Here is a 26090-nt window from a genome sequence, read left to right as displayed (position 1 = left end):
TGAATATAGACCTTACATTGCGCTTGATTTGCATTATGCAGCCTCCTGTGAATGCTTAAATAAACGGCATGAGCTGTATTATTACAGTCGTGCATGTTAGAGTATATTGTTGCTTGGTGTAAAACCCTTAGTCACAGAAAAGCAAATACAATAATACATGTAGTAGCCCACTCTTAAGGTAACCTTATCATTGACTTGCTTACACTTGGCTAAGACCCAGTGGGAGTTCTTTGAGGGAAGGAAGAAACGATTAATGGAAGCCAAAGTGTGTCTTACAAATGCTACTTGTAACCCTGGACCACAAAACCAGTCATAAGGGTCAATTTTTTGAAATTGAGATTTATACATAATCTGAAAGCTGAATAAGCTTTCCATTGATGTATGGTTTGTTAGGATAGGACAATAGTTGAAAATCTGGAATCTGGGGGTGCAGAATATTAAGAAAATCGCCTTTAAAGTTGTTGAAATGAAGTACTACTGATCAAAAATTAAGTTTTGATATATTTACAGTAGGAAATTTACCAAATATATTCATAGAACATGATCTTTACTTAATATCCTAATGATTTTTAGCATAAAAGACAAATCGATAATTATGACCCATAAAATGTATTTTTGGCTATTGCTACAAATATACCCAGAGCCACATTTATAAAATCATCAGAGAACCATCTCGGACTCAAAAATTAGGGATCCACAATATCATTTATCAGCCGTTATTAGATTTAAATCTGTAATGGTCATTATTGGATATACATTAACATCCAAAAAGTATGGGGTCAGCAAGATTTGTTTTTTTTTTAAATAATGAATACTTTTAATCACCATGGACATATTAAATTGATCAAAAGTGACCGCAAACATATTTATAATCTTTCAAAAAATTTCAACTTGAAATAAATGCTGTTTTTGAGCTATTCATTTTTTTCAATCCTGAAAAAAAAAGCATTTTTCCACAAAATGTAAGTTTTCCACAAAATATTAAGAAGCACAACTGTTTTTAATGTTGATAATATGTTAATAATGTTTCATATCATCATATTAGAATGATTTCTGAATGACACTGAAGACTGGAGTATTGGCTGCTGAAAACCTAGCTTTGTCATCATCTTTACATTTTAATAAAATTATATTAAAGTAGAAAACCGTTATTTTAAATTGTAATAATATTTTACAATATTGCTGTATTACTGTATACTGTGTTTTTAATAAAACAAATTTAGCCTTAGCATAAGAGACTTTGAGACATTAAAAAGAAAATCTTACCAACCCCAAACTAATATTATATGCTCATTTTTTTCTATTTATACACTATCAGACAAGTTTTTGAACAGTCAGATTTTTAATGTTTTTAAAGAAGTCTCACCAAGCCTGCATTTATTTGATCCAAATACAGCAAATGCAGTAATATTGTGAAATATTTTTACTATTTAAAATAACTGCTTTCTATTTGAATATATTTTAAAATATAATTTATTCCTGTGATCAAAGCTAATTTTTCAGCATCATTACTTTAGTCTTCAGTGTCACATGATCTTTCATAAATCATTCTAATATGCTGATTTGCTGTTCAAGAAACATTTATTATTATTATCAGTATTTCGAACAGTTGAGTACATCTTTTTCAGGATTGTTTGATGAATAGAAAGATCCAAAGATCAGCATTTATCTGAAATAAAAAGCTTTTGTAACATTATACACTATACAATTCAAAAACTTGGAGTCAGTATAATTTCTTTGATCAAAAGTGATGATAAAAACATTTATAATGTTACAAAAGATTTCTATTTCAGATAAATGCTGATCTTCTGATCTTTCTATTCAGCAAAGAACCCTGAAAAAATTCTACTCAGCTGTTTTTAACATAATCAGAATATTAGAATAATTTCTGAAGGATCATGTGTCTGGAGTAATGATGCAAAATATTCAGCTTTGAAATCACAGGAAAAAATATATTTAAATAGAAAACAGTTCTTTTAAATAGTAAAAATATTTCAGAATTGTACTGTTTTTGCTACTTGTCTGCTAGTGCATTTTACACTTAAACTTTACAATCATCTAACAAAATATATAAAAATAATAATTTAAACACCATTAGATGTAAATATTCTGTATTTTTATTTATTCATTCATCTATGAAATTGATTCTATGCTACTTGTCCCTATTATCAATCAGTCTTTTTCTCTTGTAACACTGCTTTGCTATTGAACTTCAGTTTTACATCTAATACATATATCCTCTCTGTCTCTACGTCTAAAAACACAAAGATCTCAGCCTGGGATAGCGTCTCAACACCTTGACCAGACTAAGAATGTTTACAGATATTAGTTATAGATATAACAACTTACTTGCTTGTTTGCAACTGCCATCTGACCCCTTTTTCAGGCCTCCCTTTGGCATCCCAGAATCACATTTAATAGAGTCTGCCAGTAAAAGTTTTTCACATGTGGTTCTAAATTCACGAGTCTGGTTTTAAAAGTAGCTTTCATTGGTTGTTTTTTGTAAAACCTAAGCATTTTTGCCTCTCTTTTTTTCTCATAAAGGTTATTAAATGTATAACTTTGCATGGTTGTATTTCAAAGCGAAGGGCACGCTATTTCATGGATTGAGAGGTTGACTGACTAAAAGAGGCTGTCATTTCACACAATAGCAGCGATCCACTGAGACCTGCCATTCACAGGGCAGAACGTATAATTGAAGGGTATAAACAGAATATAAAATACAGAAAATGAGGCCGGATAGCTTAAAAGAGACCAAAATAATGGATATCTTTCACCGTGTGTGCTGAAACTAATAAGTGCACTTTTCTGGTAACAGAACAAACAGGACTTAGGATGACTGAAATACATGCGTGGTCAAATGTATAGATAAGTATGCCATGAGGGATTGTATACTGTAACTACTGATAAAATGCTGTTGTTTTTAGAAAGCTTTTGATGCAGAAAACCAACGTGGTTGCATCTGATGAGTGTATACGGTTTGTGGGCAGATTACTTAACCACAGACAGTGGTTCAGATGTGAGGTTGAGTTTATGCTGTGTACCACTTCACCCTTTTGCTGTAATCAATTTCAGAGAAGCTCCCTGGAGGTTCGCTGGCAATATGAGAGCCAAAGCTTTTTTTTGGCAGCCTGATGTATCTTAATGGAGAATGCATTGTCCCACTCTCATTTGTGCTTGTCAGGTGAAATTACTTATGCTGTATACAGCTGATATGGGACAATTAGACTTATTTTGGTGCAGATTCTCTGTGGAAAACCCCTCAAATAAAATCCTAATTTGATTTAGATTCCCCTGCAGTAGCATTAAGGATAACCTACGTGAATCTGTTACTAGTTAAAGTTAAAGGGTGATAGGAAATCTTGGTTATGTCAGAGTAAGGTAAATGCTTGCATAAAGACAGACCTCTGTTGCTGCAGATCTTGCCATCTGGAGATGTGCATCTCCGCTTACTCTCCCATGGGCTGATGTCACACTGGAATTCACATTTATCTCCATGCCAACCAGCCGAGCAGTAACAGTTTCCACAGTAACACTTTCCGTGGCCTGCAACGACGAACACAGGGAGAGCAAAGAGAGGAATTCAGTTTTAGAGTTTTGAGGTTTTTTTTTTTTTTTTTTTTTAAATATCTCATCATCATTATCGTTGACAACAAGCAGGTATGGCAATGGCATTGAATGAAAATCTGTTCTATGTGGTTTGTACCATCACAGTTTTTCCCTGACTGTGCCTTTATATGAATCAGAAGGCATGAAACAGAACAACTGCATTTTAATTACGTTCCAAACAAACACGCTAGCATGAGCAATTTTTGATGTAAATTGAATTGTATATTTTCAAAATTTTAAGCAAAAACAGAATGGTCTGACCTGAGCTTTGTGATATTATGCTACGTAAAACATCTGAATGTAACAAAAACAGCAGAAGGATGTTTTAACTGGTATAAAGATCTTTTACAGTTGAAGTCAAAAGTTTACATACACCTTGCAGAATCTGCAAAATGTTAATTATTTGACCAAAATAAGAGGGACCATACAAAATGCATGTTATTTTTTATTTAGTACTGACCTGAATAAAATATTTCACATAAAAGATGTTTAGTCCACAAGGGAAAATAATAGTTGAATTTATAAAAATGACCTTGTTCAAAAGTTTACATACGCTTGATTCTTAACACTGTTGTTACCTGAATGATCCACAGCTGATTTTTGTTTGTTTGTTTTATATATTTGTTTTTGATAGTTGTTCATGTTCTTATTTGTCCTGAACAGTTAAACTGTCCACTGTTCTTCAGAAAAATTCTTCACATCCCACTAATTCTTTGGTTTTTCAGCATTTTTGTGTATTTGAACCCTTTCCAACAATGACTGTATGATTTTGAGATCCACCTTTTTACACTGAGGACAACTGAGGGACTCATATGCAACTATTACAGAAAGTTCAAACGCTCACTGATGCCCCAGAAGGAAAAACGATGCATTAAGAGCTGGGGGTGTAAACTTTTTGAATTTGAAGATCGGAGAAAATGTAACTTATTTTGTCTTCTGGGAAACATGTATGTAGCTTCTGTAGCTTCTGAAGGGCAGTATTAAAGAAAATATATAATATTTAGGCATAATAAGAAAAATGTGTGTATACATTGTGTTTTCTTCTGGAGCATCAGTGAGCGTTTGAACCTTCTGTAATAGTTGCATATGAGTCCCACAGTTGTCATTAGTGTGAAAAGATGGATCTCAAAATCATACAGTCATTGTTGGAAAGGGTTCAAATAGAAATGCTGAAAAACTAAATAATTTGTGTCTGTGTCTTATTCAGGTCAGTAATAAATAAAAAATGATTAAAATCTTATTTTGATGAAATAATTAACATTTTGCAGATTCTGCAAGGTGTATGTAAACTTTTGATTTCAATCTATATGCCAAAAGATCAAAGCTGTTTACTATATGTTACAAGCTGGCTGTCAAATTTGCTTGGATGTTCCTAATGCCTCTATCTAAAAAATGTGTAACTTCCAATGCTACAGCTACAATATTGAGTTTTTTTAGCAAAGATGAGTAAGCAAAACAAAGCAAATGCCATTTGATTTTTATATTTTGTTATCTAATGCAGTAGCATACAATATTATTGTAGATCAAAGTAGGAGCGCTGGTCACCCTGTGATCGTACCTCCACACATTTCTCCGGAGTCTTCATCCAAACATTCGCTGTCGTCACACTCGCAGTAGCGTCCGCTGATCAGGCCCTTCCCATCGTGATTATGGCACATGCAGCTGCCGCAGTGACAGGTGCCTGTCGGCCAGACACATCAATGTCAAAACCCACAGATCTCATGCTGTCACACTGCTCTACAGCACCACACAGCAGCAAACACACTTACACTACATATGAAGACACACACTTGTGCAAACACACCAGACCTAAGGCTGTATACACTGTAGAATTGCATGTTGTTCCGAATTTAACAGAGAATGAACTGAGAATTTGAAATGAGTCAGCAAATTGGATGCAGATAGAAGAATAAAATTCCAAAAATTTGATTTATATTTTGGTATGAATTGTCTATATACATGTTATCCTAAACAATAAGTAAATAAATAAATAAAATAAAAATGTCCCCCTCAGAATTATTACATTATACAAAAGAAATATTGAAAAAAAATACTTGTAGAAATGTATATTTCTTTATATTTAAAATGAATGAATTCATATCAATTTTAAATTAAATTAAATATATTAATTTAGAATAAAATTAAAAATAAAAATAAGAATTATTTCTCAGAATTATTACATTATAAATAAAAAAAAATCACCTACAGAAATGTGTATATAAAAAGGAATTAATTAATATCAATTTAAATTAAATTGAATATATTAATTTAGAGTAAATTAAGTTAAAATAAAATAAAATAACACTTCCCCTATCAGAATTATCACATTATATAAAAGGAAATATTGAAAATTTCACCTACAGAAATGTGTATTTTAAAGAAATCAATTCTTTTTTAATTTAAATGAAATTAAATATATTAATTTAAATTTAAATTTAAATTAAAAAATAATTAAAAAACATTTCCCCTATTAGAATTATTACATTGTATAAAAATACTGAACATTTCACCTACAGAAATGTGTATTTTAAAAGAAATTTAAATGAATTAAATATATAAATTTAGATTAAGTTAACTGAATTCTCTATGAATTATCAACAGTGTGTACGTTATCCTTTAAAAAATCCCACTCATTACATTATAGAAAAAGAAATATTGAAAATTTCATTTACAGAAATAAAGTAATTAATATCAAACTAAATTAAATATATGAATATACTGTATAAATATCTCAATTAAACATAACTATATTTCCTCCTCAGAATCATTACATTATATAAAAAGAAATTGTGATAATTTCACCTACAGAAATGCGTATTTTAAGGCAAATTAATTCATATAAATTTGAGTTAAATAATAATAGTATAGTAAATATATGAATTTAAATTAAAATTATTATACAATTTTTATTACATATTATAAATTAACTTTGATTTTTTTTTCTGTAATAATAATAATAATTAGAGAAAAAAATCTACATATATAAAGAAATAAAAACTTAAGTTTTAAAATTCAGTTCAGTAAATTCTCTTTTTGTCATTCCAATTAAAATGGAAGTATGAACAAATCTATTCAAATTCCAAAAACAAGCCAATTCTCAAATTCTGGTTTTTGCCCAATCCTGATACACAGCATTTTCACGTTCACACTTGTTCTAATGACATGGTGACACATAGCAGGCATATCTGCAACCAGCTGGGCTCCCTGCTAACAACATACAGACACATCACCTAAAGTTAATGTTCAGGTCGGCGTAAGGGTTAAGTACAGGGTTTGGGGCAAGGTGTGAAATACAAGCAGGCTGTTATTTTCTAGACCACCCAGAAAGAATGTTTGGACAACTGCATACCACATACCTTGACCTTCAGCTCTATTATTTATAGGCCCCCATGCAATACCAATTATCAAACATCTTACCTGCATTGGAGCAAACTACACCCTGGGCATTGCGGCAGCGATCTTTACTGGTTTTGCTGGAGAGTGAACATTCCTCCTGGTACTGACAGGATTCCCCAAACCAGTTTTCATCGCAGAAACACTTTCCACATTTGCATATCCCATGATCTGCATTGGACACACATACAGAATACAATTATTGATTGTTTTGAGTAACATGGGTTGATAACAAATTATATTATGTCGGAGGAGTCAAAGAGCGTGCTATGAGATCAATTTTGTGATTAGTAACACATTTGTAAGGTGTTTGGAGTGGGGTGAAGGCCAGGGTGATGTGGAAGACATTAACACCCTACATGTATGCATGCTTACCTAAGAAACCCCGACAGAGAGGAGGATGGGAGTTGTGTGTGTTTCACACGTGTGCTTTTCACAGCTAAAAGGTGTTGAAGATTCCTTATGGTTCACTTCCACTCTAAAGGTATTATACAATTGCACAACCCTATAAACTAGAAGTGTGCAACCTGATAAGTGTAAAAGTATTTTATTTTTAAACTTAAAAAAAAAGTTTAGCTTAAATGCTTAGAGAATGTATGTGTTACCAATACTGAACCATCTGTTTATATTTTGATAAATCCTTGTAGGGGTGTGCGATATATATAGTCTGTGATAATATCGTAATTGATGTTTGAACGATGCTGAGTACTTTGCAAAAAACATTCAAAACACCTCTGAGTGCAGTGCACGCATTACGTGAAGTCTAGACTAGTGCCCGTACGCATTAACAGTGTGTTCTTTCACTGCATGATTCAGTCTCAGTCTATTAAAATACATTTTGAATGATCACAAATTCAAGACATGGGAACAGAAAATGTATAGATTTATTCCACTTCATATAGTTAATCAATATCACACGAAGCGTGCCGTTTGATTGCAAATGTGATATTGATTTTTACAACAGTTCAAGAGACAACAATTAAGATACTAACGTTTTACATGCCTGTTTTTGCTCTATTTCGGCAACAAAAATGATTCCAAACACAGCCACAGCACTGTTTTGCGTCTCTGAGCAACATGACAGTGTTTTGTTCCTGAGTGATTCAACCATTTAAATGATTCGGTTCAATCGTAAAGACTCACTTATTAACTGTGACTTGCTGCTACCTACTGGTGGTTTTAATTCCACATTTAAAGTATCTTATTATTGAAATAATTTCAAATAGCAGTATTCAACGTTTTATGTTTAAAATATCAAAACATTATTTGTGCATAACTGCAGGTTAAATGCATTCATGACCTGCTAACAGTGTGTAAATACATCTAAATGCCACTTCAGATGCAACTGATGCCATTTCCTCTGCACTGCAAAGATGAATTTTGTTGATACTGATTTAACTTGCTTGGTAACAGCCCAAATGATTCAAAAGATAATGCAAATGCCCATAAAAGGTAAAAATTACACAATAACAGCACAGTAACGCACTCAGCAAAATATCGTCTAATTATCGTTATCAATAAAATCCCAGAAAACATCGAGATATTATTTTTTGTCAATATCGCACACCCCTAAACCCTTGTTGATAGAATCTAAACATCAGTTTATGCACAAGTTTTCTATGTTAAAAAAGGGAAATAATCATGTGTTATAGATGTGACAAAAAAAGACACTGTATTTGAGAGTCTACATACTTTGTAGGATTTCTGCAAATTAAAATGCACAAACCAGACGCAATAATACTCAACAAATAGAGAAGCGATGGCTCTTCACAGAACATATAATTGTGTTTTATTGTAATTTTGATGTGTCCATTTATGAGGAATATGTACTGTTATGAATGTGACAAGCCTGAAAATAGCACTTACCAGAAAATGGAAAATCATGCATTAAAAACGAAACAAAAAAATGCTTTAAAAACTTTGAGAGACCTCACATAGGTATTTGAACGACAAAATGTTGACATCTGTGCTATCAGTATAGGAAAAACCTTTGGTAAAAACTTACCAGAGATACTCTGTTAACCCATTTGCTAAATGATGCACAAGCCATAAAATTACTCATTGTTAACAAAGCAAAATCAAGTGTTAAAAGGGATAAGAAAACATTCCCCATATGTTGTTTTGTTGCGACGTCAATGACTGTGTGTTCTATAGTAGGCCTTATTTTGGCGCAAATTCACATACCATATGGTAGAAGCTAGCCAAATGAGCCAGATTGCTTGACACCCCCTTGAAAACCATGATAAAAAAAAAAAAAAAGTTTAAAAAGAATGACCCAATATGTTTCGTGCAGATGCATTGTTAAATTTGACTGGATTGGATCGCATTCAATAAAATAAAATAAAATAAAATCTAAAATAAATTAAAATAAAATGCAGCCTAAAAGTAAATTTAATTAAATTCAATTAAAGCTTAGCTCAGGGATATTCAATTCCATTCCTGGAGTGCTACGACCTACAGAGTTTAGTTGCAACCTTCATCAATCACACCTTCATTTAATAATACAGTAATCCTCAAGACCTTGATTAGTTGGTTCTGATTTGTTAAATTAGGCTTTGAACTGAACTCTCTGGGACGTGGCCCTCCAGGAACAGAACTGAATGTGTCTGGCTTAGGTTGAGTCATGAAGTTCTGCAGGTCTGTGCAAGCACAGTCGGGGTCAGTATAATTCACTTTAATGCTTCTTACACCATGAAACTCTTGGACAGGCAGAAATGGATTTAATACCATGTAATCAAAGTCTGTCCTGAAGTTTCACAGCTCCGCCACTTATTTCTATAGGCGATTGTGTGTAGCCTAGTGAATAATGACAATACAAGTGCAATATAAGGTAGAGTAGATTTTTCCACAAAGCTCACTCAAAGAAAATACAAGTAATTCTACTTATTACAAACCACTACTCTTTCTTTCGCGTCTGGCTCCTCCTCTTTCTTCTCTTTAATATGCACGCAACAGTACCAAAAGTGAGATTATTTTTCTATATTGGACCATTGTTATGATTGCCTATCATTATTCTTGACTCCATGGATGAAAATGGATGTGCACGCACACACGCACAAAAAACCCCAACAAAAACGGCAGATAAAATATGCTACAAATATATCCTGTTATTGTAAATTCAGCTCCTTTAGCCACATCCTGAAGTGTCATCTTCAATCACTCCCTGCACTAATCCATCATGTAAATTTGATGTCGTCTTCAAGGGCTATCCATCAGTCCTTAACAATAGCCTTGTTCTGCTCCTGTACTCATTACCAGAGAGTCTTGGCTGCTTGTCACAAACATTCAGTGTTTTATAGCCAATCTGGAGGGAAAGGCAAGATTTATGCTAATACCAAATGGAGGATACATCTATCTTGTGCCCTATAGATTAAAAGCAAATTGGTACTGCAAATGTTAAGATATGAGCCTGGCTATTTTGGACTTTGGCTATGATGTGATCTTTTAAAAAGAAGGCATTCTATATCACTATATCAGGCAGGTTGTTATAGCAGTGTGACTGGTTTCAGACATTACTGATCTTTACAGTGTGTTTTCAGTGTGGTGGGGGTATCGTCATCTGAAATTCTTTTTAGAGGAACCACATTTGACCTTTAATGCATTTTCAAATGACCTTTTTTTAACATCGAGAACACCAGTGACATTAAATAAAAGGACAATTGTCCTTTTTTTGCATGCTTGTTAAGCCTAGAGCTAATGTTTATGGAGGCCCGTTTTTTTATCTCACAACTCTGACTTTTTGCTTGTAATTTTGAGTTTACATCTCGCAATTCTGATATTTTTCTCAGAATTGTGGGATTTAAACTCAGAATTCTGAGAAATTAAGAATTTTTTTTAAACTTGCAGCTGCAAGTATACAGTCAGTATTGCATGATACAAACTCACATTTCTGAAAAAGACAGAATCGTGAAGGGGTGAACAATGCTGTTTATATTTTGCAATTATTACTTTTTTTCCCAGAATTGTGAGATATAAACTTGCAATCGTGAGTTATAAAGTCAAAATTGTGAGATATAAACTCACATTTGCAAGTTATAAAGTCAGAATTGCAAGATGTAAACTCAGAATTCTGAGAAATTAAGTCAGAATTGTGAGATATAAAGTAGTAGTTCTGACTTTTTTCTCAGGATTGCGTGATATAAACTTGCAGCTGTGGGTATACAGTCAGTATTGCATGATACAAACTCACATTTCTGAGAAAGAAAGTCAGAATTGCAAGATACGAACAATTCTGAGTTTATATTTTGCGAGATATGAACAATTCTGAGTTTACATCTCGCAATTCTGACTTCTTTTCTCAGAATTGTGACATATAAACTCACAATTGCAAGTTATAAAGTAAGAATTGCAAGATATAACTCACAGTTCTGACTTTTTTTCTCAGAATTGCATGATATAAACTTACAGTTGAGAATATACAGTAAGTATTGCGTGATATAAACAATTCTGAGAAATATAGTTACAATTATGACTTTTCTCAGAATTGCGAGTTATTAAGTCAGAATTGTGAAATATAAATTCGCAATTGTGAGAACATATTAGTGTTTTTTCCCCCTCAGAACTGGACATTATAACTCGCAATTGTGAGTATATCTTTCAATTCTGAGAAACAAAAAAGTCAAAAAAATTGTGAGATAAAAACTCGCAAAAAATCTGATTCGTGAGTTTTTATCTCGCAATTTCTACTTTATTTCTCGCAATTGCGAGTTTATATCCGACTATTTGTATCATGCAATTCTGAGAAAAAAAATCTGAATTGCAAGTTTATATCTGACAATTCTGAAAAAAGTCTTTTGCGAGAATTGCGAGAAAAAAGTTATGAGATAAAGATTTGTGAGATAAAAGCTTTCAATCTTTTTTTATTTTTTATTCAGTGTTGGAAATGGCTTCCATACATGTTTAACCTGAATAAAATGCACTTTTATGGGGTTTCTTGAATATTTGACATTTATTTGACACATTTTTCACCACATTTTGAGAAGGACCTTGCTAATGAATAAAGTAATAAAGTAAAATACAATAAAATAAAAATGTGTGAGCACAAGTATGCACTGACAATGAGTATGAACATTATTTCCGACAGTACAGATGACTCTTAAAGTCAAGTCACAAATGATTTCTATAGCACTTTTTATGTACAGATCATTTCAAAGCAGTTTTAATAAAAGGAAAAATAGCAGGATCAACTCAATTATGGAGACCATTCAGATTCTGCTGTAAAGCAGCTCAAAAAGAGACAATAGTGTCATTTATTTAGCTTACATCCATTCAGCGTTGCTTTAGTTCAGTTCAATAACAAGGTTCATCAGTTTCTAAATAAGTTCAATTACGCTATAAGCAGTTCTATAGAAGCCAGCAATGTTGGTATTCTAAAAACAAGAACAAAGTAACAAATTTCCTCTTTCGGTGGCATTTAATATGTTCTTAACATTCATAGTCATGTTTCTCTTAAAAGTCATTTGATGCCAGAGTTCAATCCTGCATGCGGACACAATCACTCTGACATATTAACTGCCACCCCCCATATGTGGGAGGAAGAGTTTGGTCCTTGCTGTCCACTGTGTCCTGGCTTCTGTGCCACCAGGGGCGTAATTTACCCCCTCCCAGCTGATGGGCCAAGACGGCCATATCCACCCTGAGCCGTATGACTCACTCTAAACAGCTGTGAACAGTATTAATAGACGGTGTGTCCTCATCAGATAAATTGTAGACGGCGAGCAGATTAATGAGTCATTGGATGCTAATAGCTGTTCCTATTGCAGACACTGCTGTCCATGTTAAATACTGACATAGGAATATGGGGTGACCAGAAGTAAAACTCTGATTACAATAATTTGTTTTGTGAAACAAGAATAGACAGCATTGTCTCAGCAATGTTGTCTCAGAGCATCCAGCTCATTTTAGAATGCAAATATTTCCGCCTCAAGAATGTATTTACTGTTTTCAGTAGATTTTTTACATTTAACCTTTTTTTGTTAACCTTGAAGCAGCATCCTTTTTGTTCCTTTTTCTAAAATATTAAGGTACTTCGGTGACTTCATTGCAAAATGATTCATATTAACTCAATTCAGCTTAGATAGGATCTCAGCTAACCTATGCAAATGAAAATCAAATTAAAATCAGCGAGTGATAGTGCGTTCAAAGACAGCAATTACACCTATGATTGGACTGCGAGTATAATAGCTTGTTCCGATTAACAGTGTACACAAAAATAAAGACACTAAATCATCCATGAGAATAGAAAGCTTTATATTCTATATATTCCAAAAAAAGATTGCTACAGTATTTTATTGGACACAGCTTTTTACTTATTTCAGTCAACATCTTTAAATCACTAAACAAAAGTAAACTAACAAACAAGTAAGATTTGATTTATGTTGTAAGTAAGAATTGTTGATAAAATTGTACATTTAGTCTTTCTACTTCAAAATTTGACATTTAAAAGGGTTCTATTATGCTCTTTTACACTCTTGATATTGTTTTGGGAGTGTACAAGAAAATGCTTTCATGCTTGATGGTTCGAAAAATGCATTATTTCTTACATAATTTACATTATTACAATACCTTCCTCCCAGCCTGGCACAAATGGCTCGATTAGTTCCGGGTTTGATGAAGGCACGCCTTCCAAAAAAAAGAAATGTGTTGTGATTGGTTAGCTGTCCCACTGCATTGTGTTTGGCGAACAGCTTAGATGGTGTTTCAGCAAGTTTTGTGATTCTTATGTTTTAAATATGTCTATTTTTCTTACAAAAACACACTGATTCGCTACAGAGGCCTTTATTGACCCCCTGGAGCCATGTGAGGCACTTTTTATTATGGATGGATGCATTTTATTGGACTTGTTTTGGACTGATGAAGAGAAACACTCGTCTATGCTGTTCTAAAGCTTGGAAGTGCCAGGATTTTTAATATAACTCCGATTGCATTCGTCTGACAGAAGGAAGTTATATACATCTAGGATGCATGGAGGGTGAGTAACATAATACGCTACAGTAGTGTTGGGTCCTATCGTCATTTATTTTAATGATATTCTAATGGACGGCTTTGTGACATCCTAACATGCGGAATACAAGCACTGTAGTCCAAAGGAGCTGTTTGTTGTAGTTCTTGAAAAAGGATTTTTTAAAAACAAAATATCTCCCTTTGGAGTGGACTTTGAGATTTGTAACTTTGTAGATATTTTTTATGTGTAAACACACACTCCACACACTGGCTAAAATTCAAAATGTGAAAAAGCATAATAGGACCCCTTTAATCTAATGTGTTAATTGCTGTTTCTTTGTAATTATGTGTGGAATTTAGCCATTTCTGAGTGAAAATTGTTTCTACACCATTTTTTTAAGTTTAAATGTAGCCTAATTATACATATCAAAACAAGCAGAAAATAAATAAACAGGGCTGCACTGTGAAATTTAATCTAACAAGTTTAACACTGGGTTGGGACAAACACAGTGCAAACTAAGAAAATTCATTAAGGAACAACCAGAAAAACTGACAAGATTTTTCATGCATTGCAAAAGACGCAATCCCCTGCAGGCCTTTTGTTAATCAGCATGCTATGAAGTTTGCACATGTTTTTATCCATACAAACCTTTAGTAAACCACGGCCTCTATGTGCTCGCTTGATTTTGAAGACATTTTTTCCCTCTTAGCCTGTTAAACAGCGGCTTTGTATAAAACAAGACAGTGAGGTAATTATTTCCCCTTGTTGTTCTCCTGCTTTGCGTTGTAGAGCGTGAAATGATTATGTGCTAGGCTGGGCTGGGTGTGAGGGAGACATCTGTCCTGGCTAATAATGCTGCATACCTACAGCAGACCTGCAGCGATGAAGACAGGCCAAATCATGTAAAGAATGAGGGTCACTGTGTGTAATAAGTTTATAGACAATCTATGATTTATGACACTTGTCAGACCTGTAGTCTAGCATTTTGAGCTGTAGCGCTCATATTGGAGATACGTATTCATGTCCGGACCATGTCATGTTCATCTTTTCCCTATTTCCTCTCACCTGACATTTGATAGTGTGTTACTAATTAGATGAAAGACCATAGAGGAAATTAAAGTGTCATTTTGGCATCATCACTCATATTTGCAGTGAAATGACACAGTGTTGTCCCCTGTTCAGACACAATTTCCTCTTCCACTGTATCCCCAAGTGCATATTGACCTGAAAGGCATGTGACCTTTTCCTTGTAATTTGAAGTATGGATCAGACCTGCTGCTCGAGCTAGTACTCAAATTATATGATGACAGAGGCTTGCTAAAATGCATATGTTTGTTCACCTGAACCATAAACACTGCTGTCAAAACCACCACATACAGTGCCCTCCACAAATATTGGCACCTTTGGTAAATAAATCTACATTTGTTTATCCTTTACTAAAGAAGTAAAAGATCTTGAAGTAAAGCAGTGGAAAATCTCATTATGTAATAAGTGTTTTTCTCTAGTTCACATTGGCCACAATTATTGGCACCCCAATTATTGCAATGTCTTTTTTCCCCCAAGATAACAGTTCTGAGTTTCCTCCTATAATAAATACCTGAGTTTGGAAAACACCTGACAAGAGATCAGAGACCGTTCCTTCATACAGAATCTTTCCAGATTCATCAGCTGTATGTTTGTACTTCTTATCTTCAGTTCACCCCATTCTTTTGCAATGGCAGAAGCTTCATTTTGTGCTCACTGTCATGTTTTTGTTGATTTTGATGTGTGTTATGGATCATTGTCCTGATGGAAGATCCAACCATGGCCCAATGTAAGATTTCTAACAGAGGCAGTCAGGTTTAGATTTTTTGTCTGTTGGTATTTGATAGAGTCCATGATGCCATGTATCTGAACAAGATGTCCAAGACCTCCGGCAGAAAAATAGGCTCACAACATTAAAGATCCAGCAGTATATTTAACCATGGACATGGGGTACATTTTATCCTTGCTCGCACCAAACCCATCTGGTGGATTTGCTGCCAAAAAGCTCTTTTTTACTTTCAAATGACCATAGAAGCCAGACCCGTTTGAATTTCCAGTCGTGTCTGACAACTGAATATGCTGGAGTTTGTTTTTGGATAAGTGAGGATGATTTTTCTTGAAACCCTTCCAAACAACATATTTGGCCACCCAAACTTTCCTCCTCACCATGCATTAGTTATTGATTGAAACTTTCTTAATTATTGTCCTGATGGTGCATGGGGATTTTCATTTTTCTTTAGCTCTTTTCTTAAAGCCACTTTCTATTTTGTGAAGCTTAACAATCTTGTTCTGCACATCAGAACTATATTCTTTGGTTTTACTCTTTGTGATGGATGATTTATAGGAATTTGGCATTCAGGAAGTCATGGCAGGACAATTTCAGGCTACTAGTCACCCTGGTGTGCTTAAAAGAAATGTAAATATGAATGCGAATATACTTCAGAGATGAGAATTTCTAAGGGTGCCAATAATTGTGGCCAACATGCATTGGGGAAAAACATTTATTTCATAATGTGAGTTTCCCCCAACTTTGAATTGTTTAACTTTAATGAAGGGTTAGAATTTTGTGTTGTTGTTTTTTTTTAATGAAAGATCAAAAAATTGGATTTTCATAACTGTCTTTGCTCATTTTAAATCAAGGTTAGAAAGGTAGTTTATAACTTTTGCTTTAGTGTGCCAGTAGAAAATATCAGTTTTAGATTTCCAAACATTCCTTTGGCAAATATTGGCAAATATAGTCAAGTGTGATTTGTGACCCTGGACCACAAAACCAGTCATAAGTAGCACGGGTATATTTGTAGCAAAAGCCAACATTGTATGGGTCAAAATTATTGATTTTTCTTTTATGGCAAAAATCATTTGGATATTAAGTAAAGATCATATTCCATGGTTGTGTTTTGTAAATTTCCTTTTGTAGATATATCAAAACTTATTTTTTGATTAGTAACATGCATTACTAAGAACTTCATTTGGAGAAATTTAAGGGCTAGACAGTTGTAATAGTTGTAACTAAGACAAGCCACACATCAGTAGAAAGCTTATTTATTTAGCTTTCAGATGCTGTTTCATAAAATTGGTTCTTATGACTGATGATTTTGTGGTCCAGGGTCACATTTGTGTATGAACAAGCCTTCCAGATTGAGTCAGTCTGGAACAGACATTAAGGCAGAATATTCTAAGCATCTTGAAGAAGTTGCCACAGTTCTATTATAGATTTATGGGCCATTCACACAGAATGCATTTTTCAATTTCACTGGACTATTTTCCATTGTTTATCTATGTAATCAAGTGCTAGACTGACATTTCTGACTGTTGCGCTCACATCTTGCTCAAGACACTGCGTTTTAAACACGTGGCACTCAAGTTAAAAGAAAGGTTATATGATATTCCTAGAAGTCAGAATGATCTTGGGAAGAACAGAAGTCCAACAATAAAAAGACTGAGGAAAAAGTTCTGCTGGGACTTGAAAACATGGAATATCACTCTTCTGACACGTTCACTCAAGCAAATCAAAAAACGCAAAGGATCTCAAGGGTATCATAAATCACAGCCATCCTTACTGATGCATATAAAACAACTTTTGTGAACATAAATGACCATAAATCTGTTCTTCACATACCTCATTTTAGTTTGTTTCAGATTAGAGAGGAAAGGTCTCTAGATGGCAACGCTTGCTTGATAAAAAAGGACAATGCATCACACCACGAGACCAAAAATGAAGGTCGCACCAAGCTAAGAAAATTTCTACAGATGGAAAAGAGCTACAGAGGAAAAAGTTAAGTCAGCTCTGTGCCAGATCTTTCACGTGGCTTCTTGAAACCCCAATTAACTTGTTTTGGGAGAGGGAAAAAAGTGAGAAAAGGGGAAAAGAACTGCCACGTTGAGCTCTGTCCCCATAAAGCAGAAGAAAAAATCAAAACCAGGTCACATAAAAAGGGAAGAAAACCATGAAATTGTGCTCCATTTTTCTCAGTCTGTACAAACAATTCAAATCCCATGGAAATGCTTGTACATTTGGATTTTTGTACTATTCGCTGACAACAAATGAAAAGGAAATATTCACATATGATAATCACATGTAGCCTATTGAAACACTGGAGATACGAACAAACTAAAAAATAAAATCACACTCAGCTGGTGACCAGCTGTCAGGTTAAACTGTTTTGTGGTTACATGGACCCTAAAGTCCTTGCAGTCTTATCACTGGGTCGAGGTATGCTGTCATGTCTATCTGTTTGTCAGTGAACAAAAACAGGTGTTTTAAAGCAAAATGATTTATGGAGTCTCCCTGAACAAATGCAACTCTCTAGAGACCACGACAGGTTTTTCTTCTTAAGTCAGAACAGAAATTTCTCATTAAATGCTCCACTTATCATGCGGATCTTGTAATGAGAAATGAAATCATTAAAAAAGGAAAGAAAGAAGAAAGGAAGGCAAATAAATTCAGCTTATTGTCAGGTAATACTATGTGTTTTTCAAAAGAGCTGCTTGTGGTTATGAAACTGGAGCACGTAAACAAGACCTTATATGCCCTGTATGCTGACTGAAATGACAAGACAGTGTTTCAAAGCAATATACAAACAATCCTGCTCAGCTTGCAAATCCTGCCATCTTTGTGTAGTGGTCAAAAAAGACTGAACAGAAGACAACCGGAAAGCCTTTCTCGCTGTATTTATGGTATAAATTCCACCTGATGCTGTTTCTAAAACTTCAATTACAGTGGAGTGAATAGATGTGATCAATGGCACAACATCAGAATCCTTCTACAGGTCTAGAATATCCCAAACTGCCACAAACCAGCTCTGAAAACCAGCTTACTAGTTAAAAGATGAGATGTGGGGTATTTTGACAGAGATGGGCAGTAAATAGCCTTGATGTTAGGCAAGGAAAAAAAAGGTTGGTCCATATGTGGCCACCATTTTTAGAATGCGTAACCATGAGAGAAACCCTATGCTCCAAAGCTAATGAGCTCTCCACTGGTTCGCAACATGCCTCCACAAATAAATCTTTCTTTCCAGCTTCACATATCTCCATTAGTGGTCCTCAACATCTCATGTTTACAGATCAGAACTGGAGTACGGAAATAGATGGGTGTTTTAGTTCAAAGTCTCTCAGGTGGATTGCTGTTTTTCAAGAGTATCGAACTCATGGCACAGCTATACAGAGCAGTAAAGTAAGCAAAAACTCAATTTCTTAATGGAAAAACAGATTTTATTTTTGCTGTAATGTATAAACCTTTCAAGAGAAACCAATAATCAGCTTTGAGGTTATTAAGTGATAATATGGTTCTGCAGAAGTGCAAATGAGTTCAGCTTCCTTTAAAAAAAGTTTAATATCTGATATCAATAGAACAAAACTACACTACCCATAATCCTAAAAAGAGAAGGCAGTAAATTCAAAAAATAAATTGTTGCAAACAATTTCCTTGATTATATGACAAACCCTGTTTAAGAGTGTGTTCACACTTGTCATGTTTGGTTCGATTAAAACAAACTCTGGTGCGATAGCTCTGTTAGTGTGGTTCATTTGAGTATGTGTGAACGCTGCCATTCGAACCCTGGTGCGCACCAAACAAGCGGACCGAGACCACTAAAAAGATGGGTCTCAGTCTGCTTCAAAACGAACTCTGGTGCGGTTCGATTAAAATATGAACGCAACACGAACCAGATACTTCTAAATGAACCAAAATCGCCATGCGACATGATTTCACAAAGGGAACAAGCGGTGTATCCAAAACAAAAAGAGCAGAGGGCAAACATAGAGCAACGGTAAAGTGTAAAGTGTCTTTAATGAGCTCTTTGTGAGTTAGCAGGTGGTGAAAATTAAATCAAGTGAGCGCACTCAGTCCAGCAGACAGCATTGCGTGTGTTCGACTTAAAGCAGCGATGAGCGAAGTGAATGGGTACTTTGATGTCATACACCCGCAGTGACGCTTTAAGTCGAACACACCTTTTTCTTTTGTTAAGAGTGTTCGGTCATTAAATATACATCAATCAACCCGACCAATCATATTGTGAATGTGTCACTATGTCTTTAGGTTCCGCATCTTTAGGTTTGCTGTCAAAAATGCTAGTGTGAACGCTAAGCTGACCAGGACCAAATGTATCATTTTCCTTTTTGGTCCTGACCAAGTGAACCAAACAAACTGAACTACAAGTGTAACCACACCTTAACTGGCGGCATTCCTCCAATTTTTACTGAGATTGCCAGATGGCGGGCCGATCTAAGGTGACTGAATCCCTACCACAGGAGTTTGTCTAGACCAGACCTGGGCAAACTCGGTCCTGGAGGGCCGGTGTCCCTGCAGAGTTTAGCTCCAACCCTGAACTCACCTGTTTGTAGCTTTCTAGTAAAACTGAAGACACTGATTAGCTTGTTGGGGTGTGCTTAGTCAGCGTTGGAGCTAAACTCTGCAGTGACACCGGCCCTCCAGGACTGAGTTTGCCCAGGCCTGGGATGATTCTTTCAGTCTAGAGAAGGTCATTCCAAATCTGTGATTTCTCATATGTAGAGGTAAAGGCTGGTTGTCCACATAAGACAAATGCAAAAGAAGACAGGATAATGTAGAAACTCTCAATTGGGAATCGGTTTAGCACTGCAGCTGGAATTGCTTGCCAGTTCAGTGCCGAACAGGGTAAGGATCTGTCTCGGCATGTTTAAGAGAAGTCAGAATAAAATCGCACTCTATAATGACCAAGCCTCTCATCAACGGAAGGAATTTTCACAAATTATTTGGGTCTAACGGAAAATTTTGTTCGGCGTCAAACTGAGGAAAGACTGAAGTCCAAGTGTGTAAAGGTGGATGAGGAAGACCAAGGTGGACCAAGGTCACACAAGCAGTGTGAGAAATTAGTAATGTCCTGTAGCTGCAGATGAAGTCATTCAAAGCAAGGGCCTCTACACTTCCTACTAACTTCTGATAGCTGTAACCCTCCAAAGTTTTTGTTGTAATCTTCCTTTGTGCTACAGTGGCCACTGTTCTCTAATTTTGACCACATTTTTTCACAAAATCAAGGTTTTTGTTGAAATGCCTTGGAAATGTTGTCAAACTTGTTAGTAGGACATACCTACAGCTAATATTCATTCCAATTTTGAGTGATGCAGATTAACAATAATTCAGAAAAAACAAAATCAAGTGTTTATAGATTGTTCTCTAATTTTGATCTCCACTGTATATATATTGTTGTTTCAGGTCATGGCTTTGAACTCTTTATTAAAAAAGCTTCTAATAAAGAATAAATGAAAAAGAATGAAACTTTTAGAACCAACACTCTTAAAAGAGAAGTCCACTTCCAGAACAACAATTTACAGATAATGTACTCACCCCCTTGTCATCCAAGATGTTTGTGTCTTTCTTTCTTCAATCATAAAGAAATTGTGTTTTTTTGAGGAAAACATTTCAGGATTTTTCTCCATATAATGGACTGATATGGTGCCCCGAGTTTGAACTTCCAAAATGCAGTTTAAATGTGGCTTCAAACTATCCCAAATGTGGTTGTATCCCAGCTGAGGAATAAGGGTCTTATCGAATAGCGAAACGATCGGTTATTTTCATTAAAAAAACACAATTTAAATACTTTTCATAATATCAAACACTCGTCTTATCTTGCTTTCCTGAACTCTGTGTATTCTGGCTCAAGACAGTTAGGGTATGTCGAAAAACTTTCAAAACTTTTCACATTCAAATCATTTCAAAATCATCCTATATCGCTGCACAAGTTCCGACCCAGTCTTTGCAAAGTGAACATGAAACGAAGATCAAACACCCTTAACAAAAAAGGTAAAACAGCGATATATGGCGATTTTGAAGTTGAGGGAGAACATGAGATGGTAGTTTTTCGACATACCCTAACTGTCATGAACAGGAACAAAAACAGAGGTCGGGAAGAGCAAGACAAGACGAGCGTTTGACATTAAAGAGTATATACATCGTATTATTTTTATGAAAATAACAGATCGTTTTGCTAGATAAGACCCTTCTTCCTCGGCTGGGATCATTTGAAGCCGCATTTAAACTGCATTTTGGAAGTTCAAAATCGGGGCACCATATCAGTCCATTATATGGAGAATAATGCTGAAATGTTTTTCTCAAAAAAACATAATTTCTTTACGACTGAAGAAAGAAAGACATGAACATCTTGGATGACAAGGGGGTGAGTACATTATCTGTAAATTGTTTTTGGACTGCTCCTTGAAATATAAAAGTTCTCTATTGGCATCAGTGGTTCTATGAAGAACCTTAAACTTTCATGGAACCTTTCAAATGCAGAAAAAAGTTTCTTTAGAATTTTAAAATGTTCTATAAAATAGTTCTTTTAGGAGCTGTTCACTGAAATGTTCTTTGAGGAACCAAAAATGGTTCTTCTATTCCATCACTGCAGAAACACCCTTTTGAAACCTTTATTTTTAAGAGTGAAGGCAGCTTGAAAAGTGGAGAGTCACAGTTCCACTCTATGGAGTGTAAATATCTACTAGCAGCACCACTGTGTCCTTAAAATTGTAAGATGTTTCAAAGCCATTGGCAGCTCATGGAGCTGTTAGTCGAGGGTTTAGATGTCAGGTTATTCAGGAATCTTTGCTAATGGATTTCTGTGGACTCGAAATAAATTTTGCACACACTCACCATCCAGTGGAAACTACTGAAATGACATTCAACACAGGAAGTATAGGTGAAAATGATCCTTTGAAGCAGTGTCTGCAAAATCTTAAAAAAAAGAGGGCTGCTACAGAACAACATGGCACCCAAACAGGCTCCTTTGAAACTGCCTGTATTTGCCTGAATAGAAGCACTGTGAAATTCAAATGAGACCTTGTAGCTAATGACACAATATTGGATGGAACATCAAAGGCCTTTACTGAAGCTGGATGTGTGTCTTGCGCACATCTACAAAGCCTTTTTTTCCAGAAGTCACCTGATATTGAAACATGATAAGCAGGAATGCTGTGTTGGGAGAGTATGAGACAGCTCTTACCTCCACAGGTCTTCCCATCATATGTCGGACAAATCCAGTCATGGCATTCGCAGCGCGGTCCATAGAACGTTCCGGGTTCCGTGACCTGGCATATGCAAATCCCGCACTCACACTCGCCTCTCCCGCTACAGATCAAACCGTCGGGGGTCCGACAGCGCCTCAGTGATGATTCAGGGGAGATCTTACACTCTCCACCCACCTGCCTGCAAGACACAAGAGTGTTCATTCACCCCATGACCTTTGCCTTCCACATCAAACCTCTGTTCTTCGCCTGTAGGTGAACATATGCCAGATGGCGGATGGGTGGGTGGTGGTTTGCAATCCCAACTTTTACCAGTAATGACAACCAGACTCCCTCTTGCTTTCTGGAGGAAAAATCTTGTTTGGTTTCTGAGGATGGGCCACGCAGTGGATCAGATTTTGGCAGATTTCCTGTCTGTATCTCCTTGTACGCTCGCAAGCTAATATTTAAAGATAACAAAAAGACCTGGTAGAAAAATAACACTGTAATGCGGGTCATGTGGAAATGCGGTGCAAACGGAGCCATGACTCATAAGATATGATTCTGCTAGTACTAGTCCCACAGAGAGTAGTGAACTCATGTCTAGAAACCGTCCATACAAATGTGTCTGCTAGAAGATCTGAACTCGGAAGCAATAAACATAGTTTTAATCTCAAAGTTTCGGTACATTACGGACAATAATAAAATATAATTTAATATAACATTAAAGAGTATATTGCAGTATATGCTGGTGAAGAATCTAAACAGAAAATGCTGTCAAACTCAAGAACAAGAATTTCATTACAAACCTACTGAAAACAAACGGTGGACTGTATTCCACTGTTTATTATTTTCCCTTCCGAGATCCCCTGTGAAAAATGTTTCATTTGGTAGCGTTCTTACATACCACTCCTGCTTCTCGTCTCTGCAGTTGGCCTTTCTCACATTACAGGGTAATAAAAATACACTTTTTTTTTTAAAGAAAACACTGTTCAGGGGCTTGGTGTGGTTGCACTTAACATGGAACAAGTCTGTCAGCCACAACAGCATATTCACTCTGATTCCACTCTCTGTCTCTGATTAAGTGCGAGAGCATATAAACATGCATTGTGGTACACATTAGGGTGAATGTGCACCTGTTATGTATAAACCACTTAAGTAATTTGTCAAAATTACAGTCACGCAACTGTGGACCTTAGCCAAAACCATAGGAAGAGATCAAAAAGGTGCATATGTTTTTGATTTTAAGGAAAAGCTCTATGTTCCGTGAGGTAAAAGCGGTCTTAAATGGGCACTACGTAACACAAATAAAACATTTCTGGCACATTCATATTGCTGTAAAGAATGAAAAATAGACAGAATAATAAAAAGTTAAAGATAGAAATCTACAAGCCTTGGACTAGTTCTGTAGCTGTAACTACACAAAAACTTTCCCGTCTGTAAAAATCCAGTCTGTCAGCAAAACGTGGCTGCACAGTGGAAAAGCCAAACTGACTGAAAAACAAGACAGCTAAACTCACCTTAGCGATTGCTGTAAACTTCGTGGAACGGCGGAGAGCAAAATTAGAAGCAAAGAAACTAAGACGGAGTTCACCAAAGTCTCTGCATGCATGTTTAGATCCCCACCAGAAACCTGAAGTGAAGTGCCTTCAGGAATTTCCACTTTCCAAAACAGAGGGAGAACGGGCTGGCCAAATCCAGCTTGAACGCTTCAGAGGCCAACAGCGCTCTCCATATGAATGCCTTTGATTAGTTGTGACTCTCAGTGCAAAGGCAGGAGTAAGACACAAAGTGCCAAAAAAAGAAAACTTTAGCACTGAAATTCAAAACAGTTGTTCATAAAGATATTTGAGGATTTTACTTTAAGTATCTCTGCTGTCTTTTTAAAAGGGTATTTGCTATAACAATCATTTTAAAAACAGAATATAAAATATGAAATGGAGACAATTGGTTACGAAACAAAGAATCTCTTTTAAGACTGTTTTAATGATCTTGAATCTCTTTCACTATGATTTCAATTATCTGTTTATCGTTATGCTAATATTTTTCCCAACACAATAATAATGAGCAACATTAAATGAAGATTCTGGAAGAATATAATAACATCAAGTTACAGTACATTCCAAGATTTATATGATCCATCTAGTTCCATTACTGCAATCCACTTTCCATTAATAAAGAATTATTTCATAGCCTGTAAATATAAAATAAAGTTATACAGTAGCTGCAAGCAATATGCCCCATCCTGACAAATAAACTAGTATATTGTATTAAGCATAATCTGAAAAATCAGATGACAGCAGGTTATGATAACTATAGACCTTTTGATTAGGCTAAATTATTTAGCTTTTTTTTAAAAAAAACAAAATAACCTCAGAGCAATGATAACCCAGGTTCAATTCAATTGACAAAAGGATTGTAAAGATACATGAGCACTTTCTGTTTGTAGTCTTGTGCCTCTAAAGTTTAACTTGTAAGGAAAAGGTCTTGTACGCTGTAGCTACAGTAAATTTATCACGCCTTTAGTAAACGTTTAATCTCAGTTTACGAGCGAATTTAATCAAATAAAAATCTACAAAGACGTAGGCTACGTGTTTTGATGTATTCACATTTTATGTATTCACGTCACTATGTTGACTCAGCTCCATGGTCTGGGGAAAATCTATACACTCAAGAGAGAGCGAGTTTCAAAGCAACAGCTTAGTGAGCATAAACAAAACAAAACACACCGCCCTATCCACCTTATTTTTCCTGTAAGAGCGTGCCGGGTGCGGCCATTTGTCAATTTAATGGACCCTTTTCACAAGCCTGTGATGACGCGTTTTAACGGTCATCATCATCATAAATCCTTTAAAGATTTTTTTATATTTTGATTTTTGAAAATATGTATGTACATTTATAACACTATACTTTGTATAATATATCACATTTTCATCAAGTTACAAAAAAACTAATTAACGCTATGCGAGGGTGTTTCTATTGCCGCATCTATGGGAGGGACGGTAAATTTGACATTGAACTGCCGATATCGGTCTCTCTCCATTTTTTTCCTTTGATTAAAAGTGTTGAAAACACTATCGTGTAGTTTTTCTTTTGCTGTTTTAGCAAATGGGATTGCAAAAAATATATTTGTGGTACTCTCCCATTC

The 26090-nt window shown here is 35.3% G+C and overlaps 1 protein-coding gene across 1 annotated transcript in view; it reads right to left on the bottom strand.

Moving 5' to 3' along the window:
- The window catches only part of itgbl1 (integrin, beta-like 1), a 55389-nt gene extending 30717 nt beyond the window's left edge, over positions 1–24672 (bottom strand). The window contains exons 1-5 of the mRNA XM_051118988.1: positions 24463–24672; positions 22942–23144; positions 7027–7173; positions 5168–5290; positions 3406–3546 (exon numbers count right to left, since the gene is read on the bottom strand). Coding sequence (XP_050974945.1) covers positions 3406–3546; positions 5168–5290; positions 7027–7173; positions 22942–23144; positions 24463–24554 — 706 coding nt within the window. The 5' untranslated portion in view covers positions 24555–24672. The remainder of the gene's footprint in view (positions 1–3405; positions 3547–5167; positions 5291–7026; positions 7174–22941; positions 23145–24462) is intronic.
- Positions 24673–26090: the final 1418 nt, after the last annotated feature.

Source organism: Labeo rohita, chromosome 9, assembly GCF_022985175.1.
Source record: "Labeo rohita strain BAU-BD-2019 chromosome 9, IGBB_LRoh.1.0, whole genome shotgun sequence".
Lineage (NCBI taxonomy): Eukaryota > Metazoa > Chordata > Actinopteri > Cypriniformes > Cyprinidae > Labeo > Labeo rohita.
This window is presented reverse-complemented; position numbering and strand designations above follow the sequence as displayed.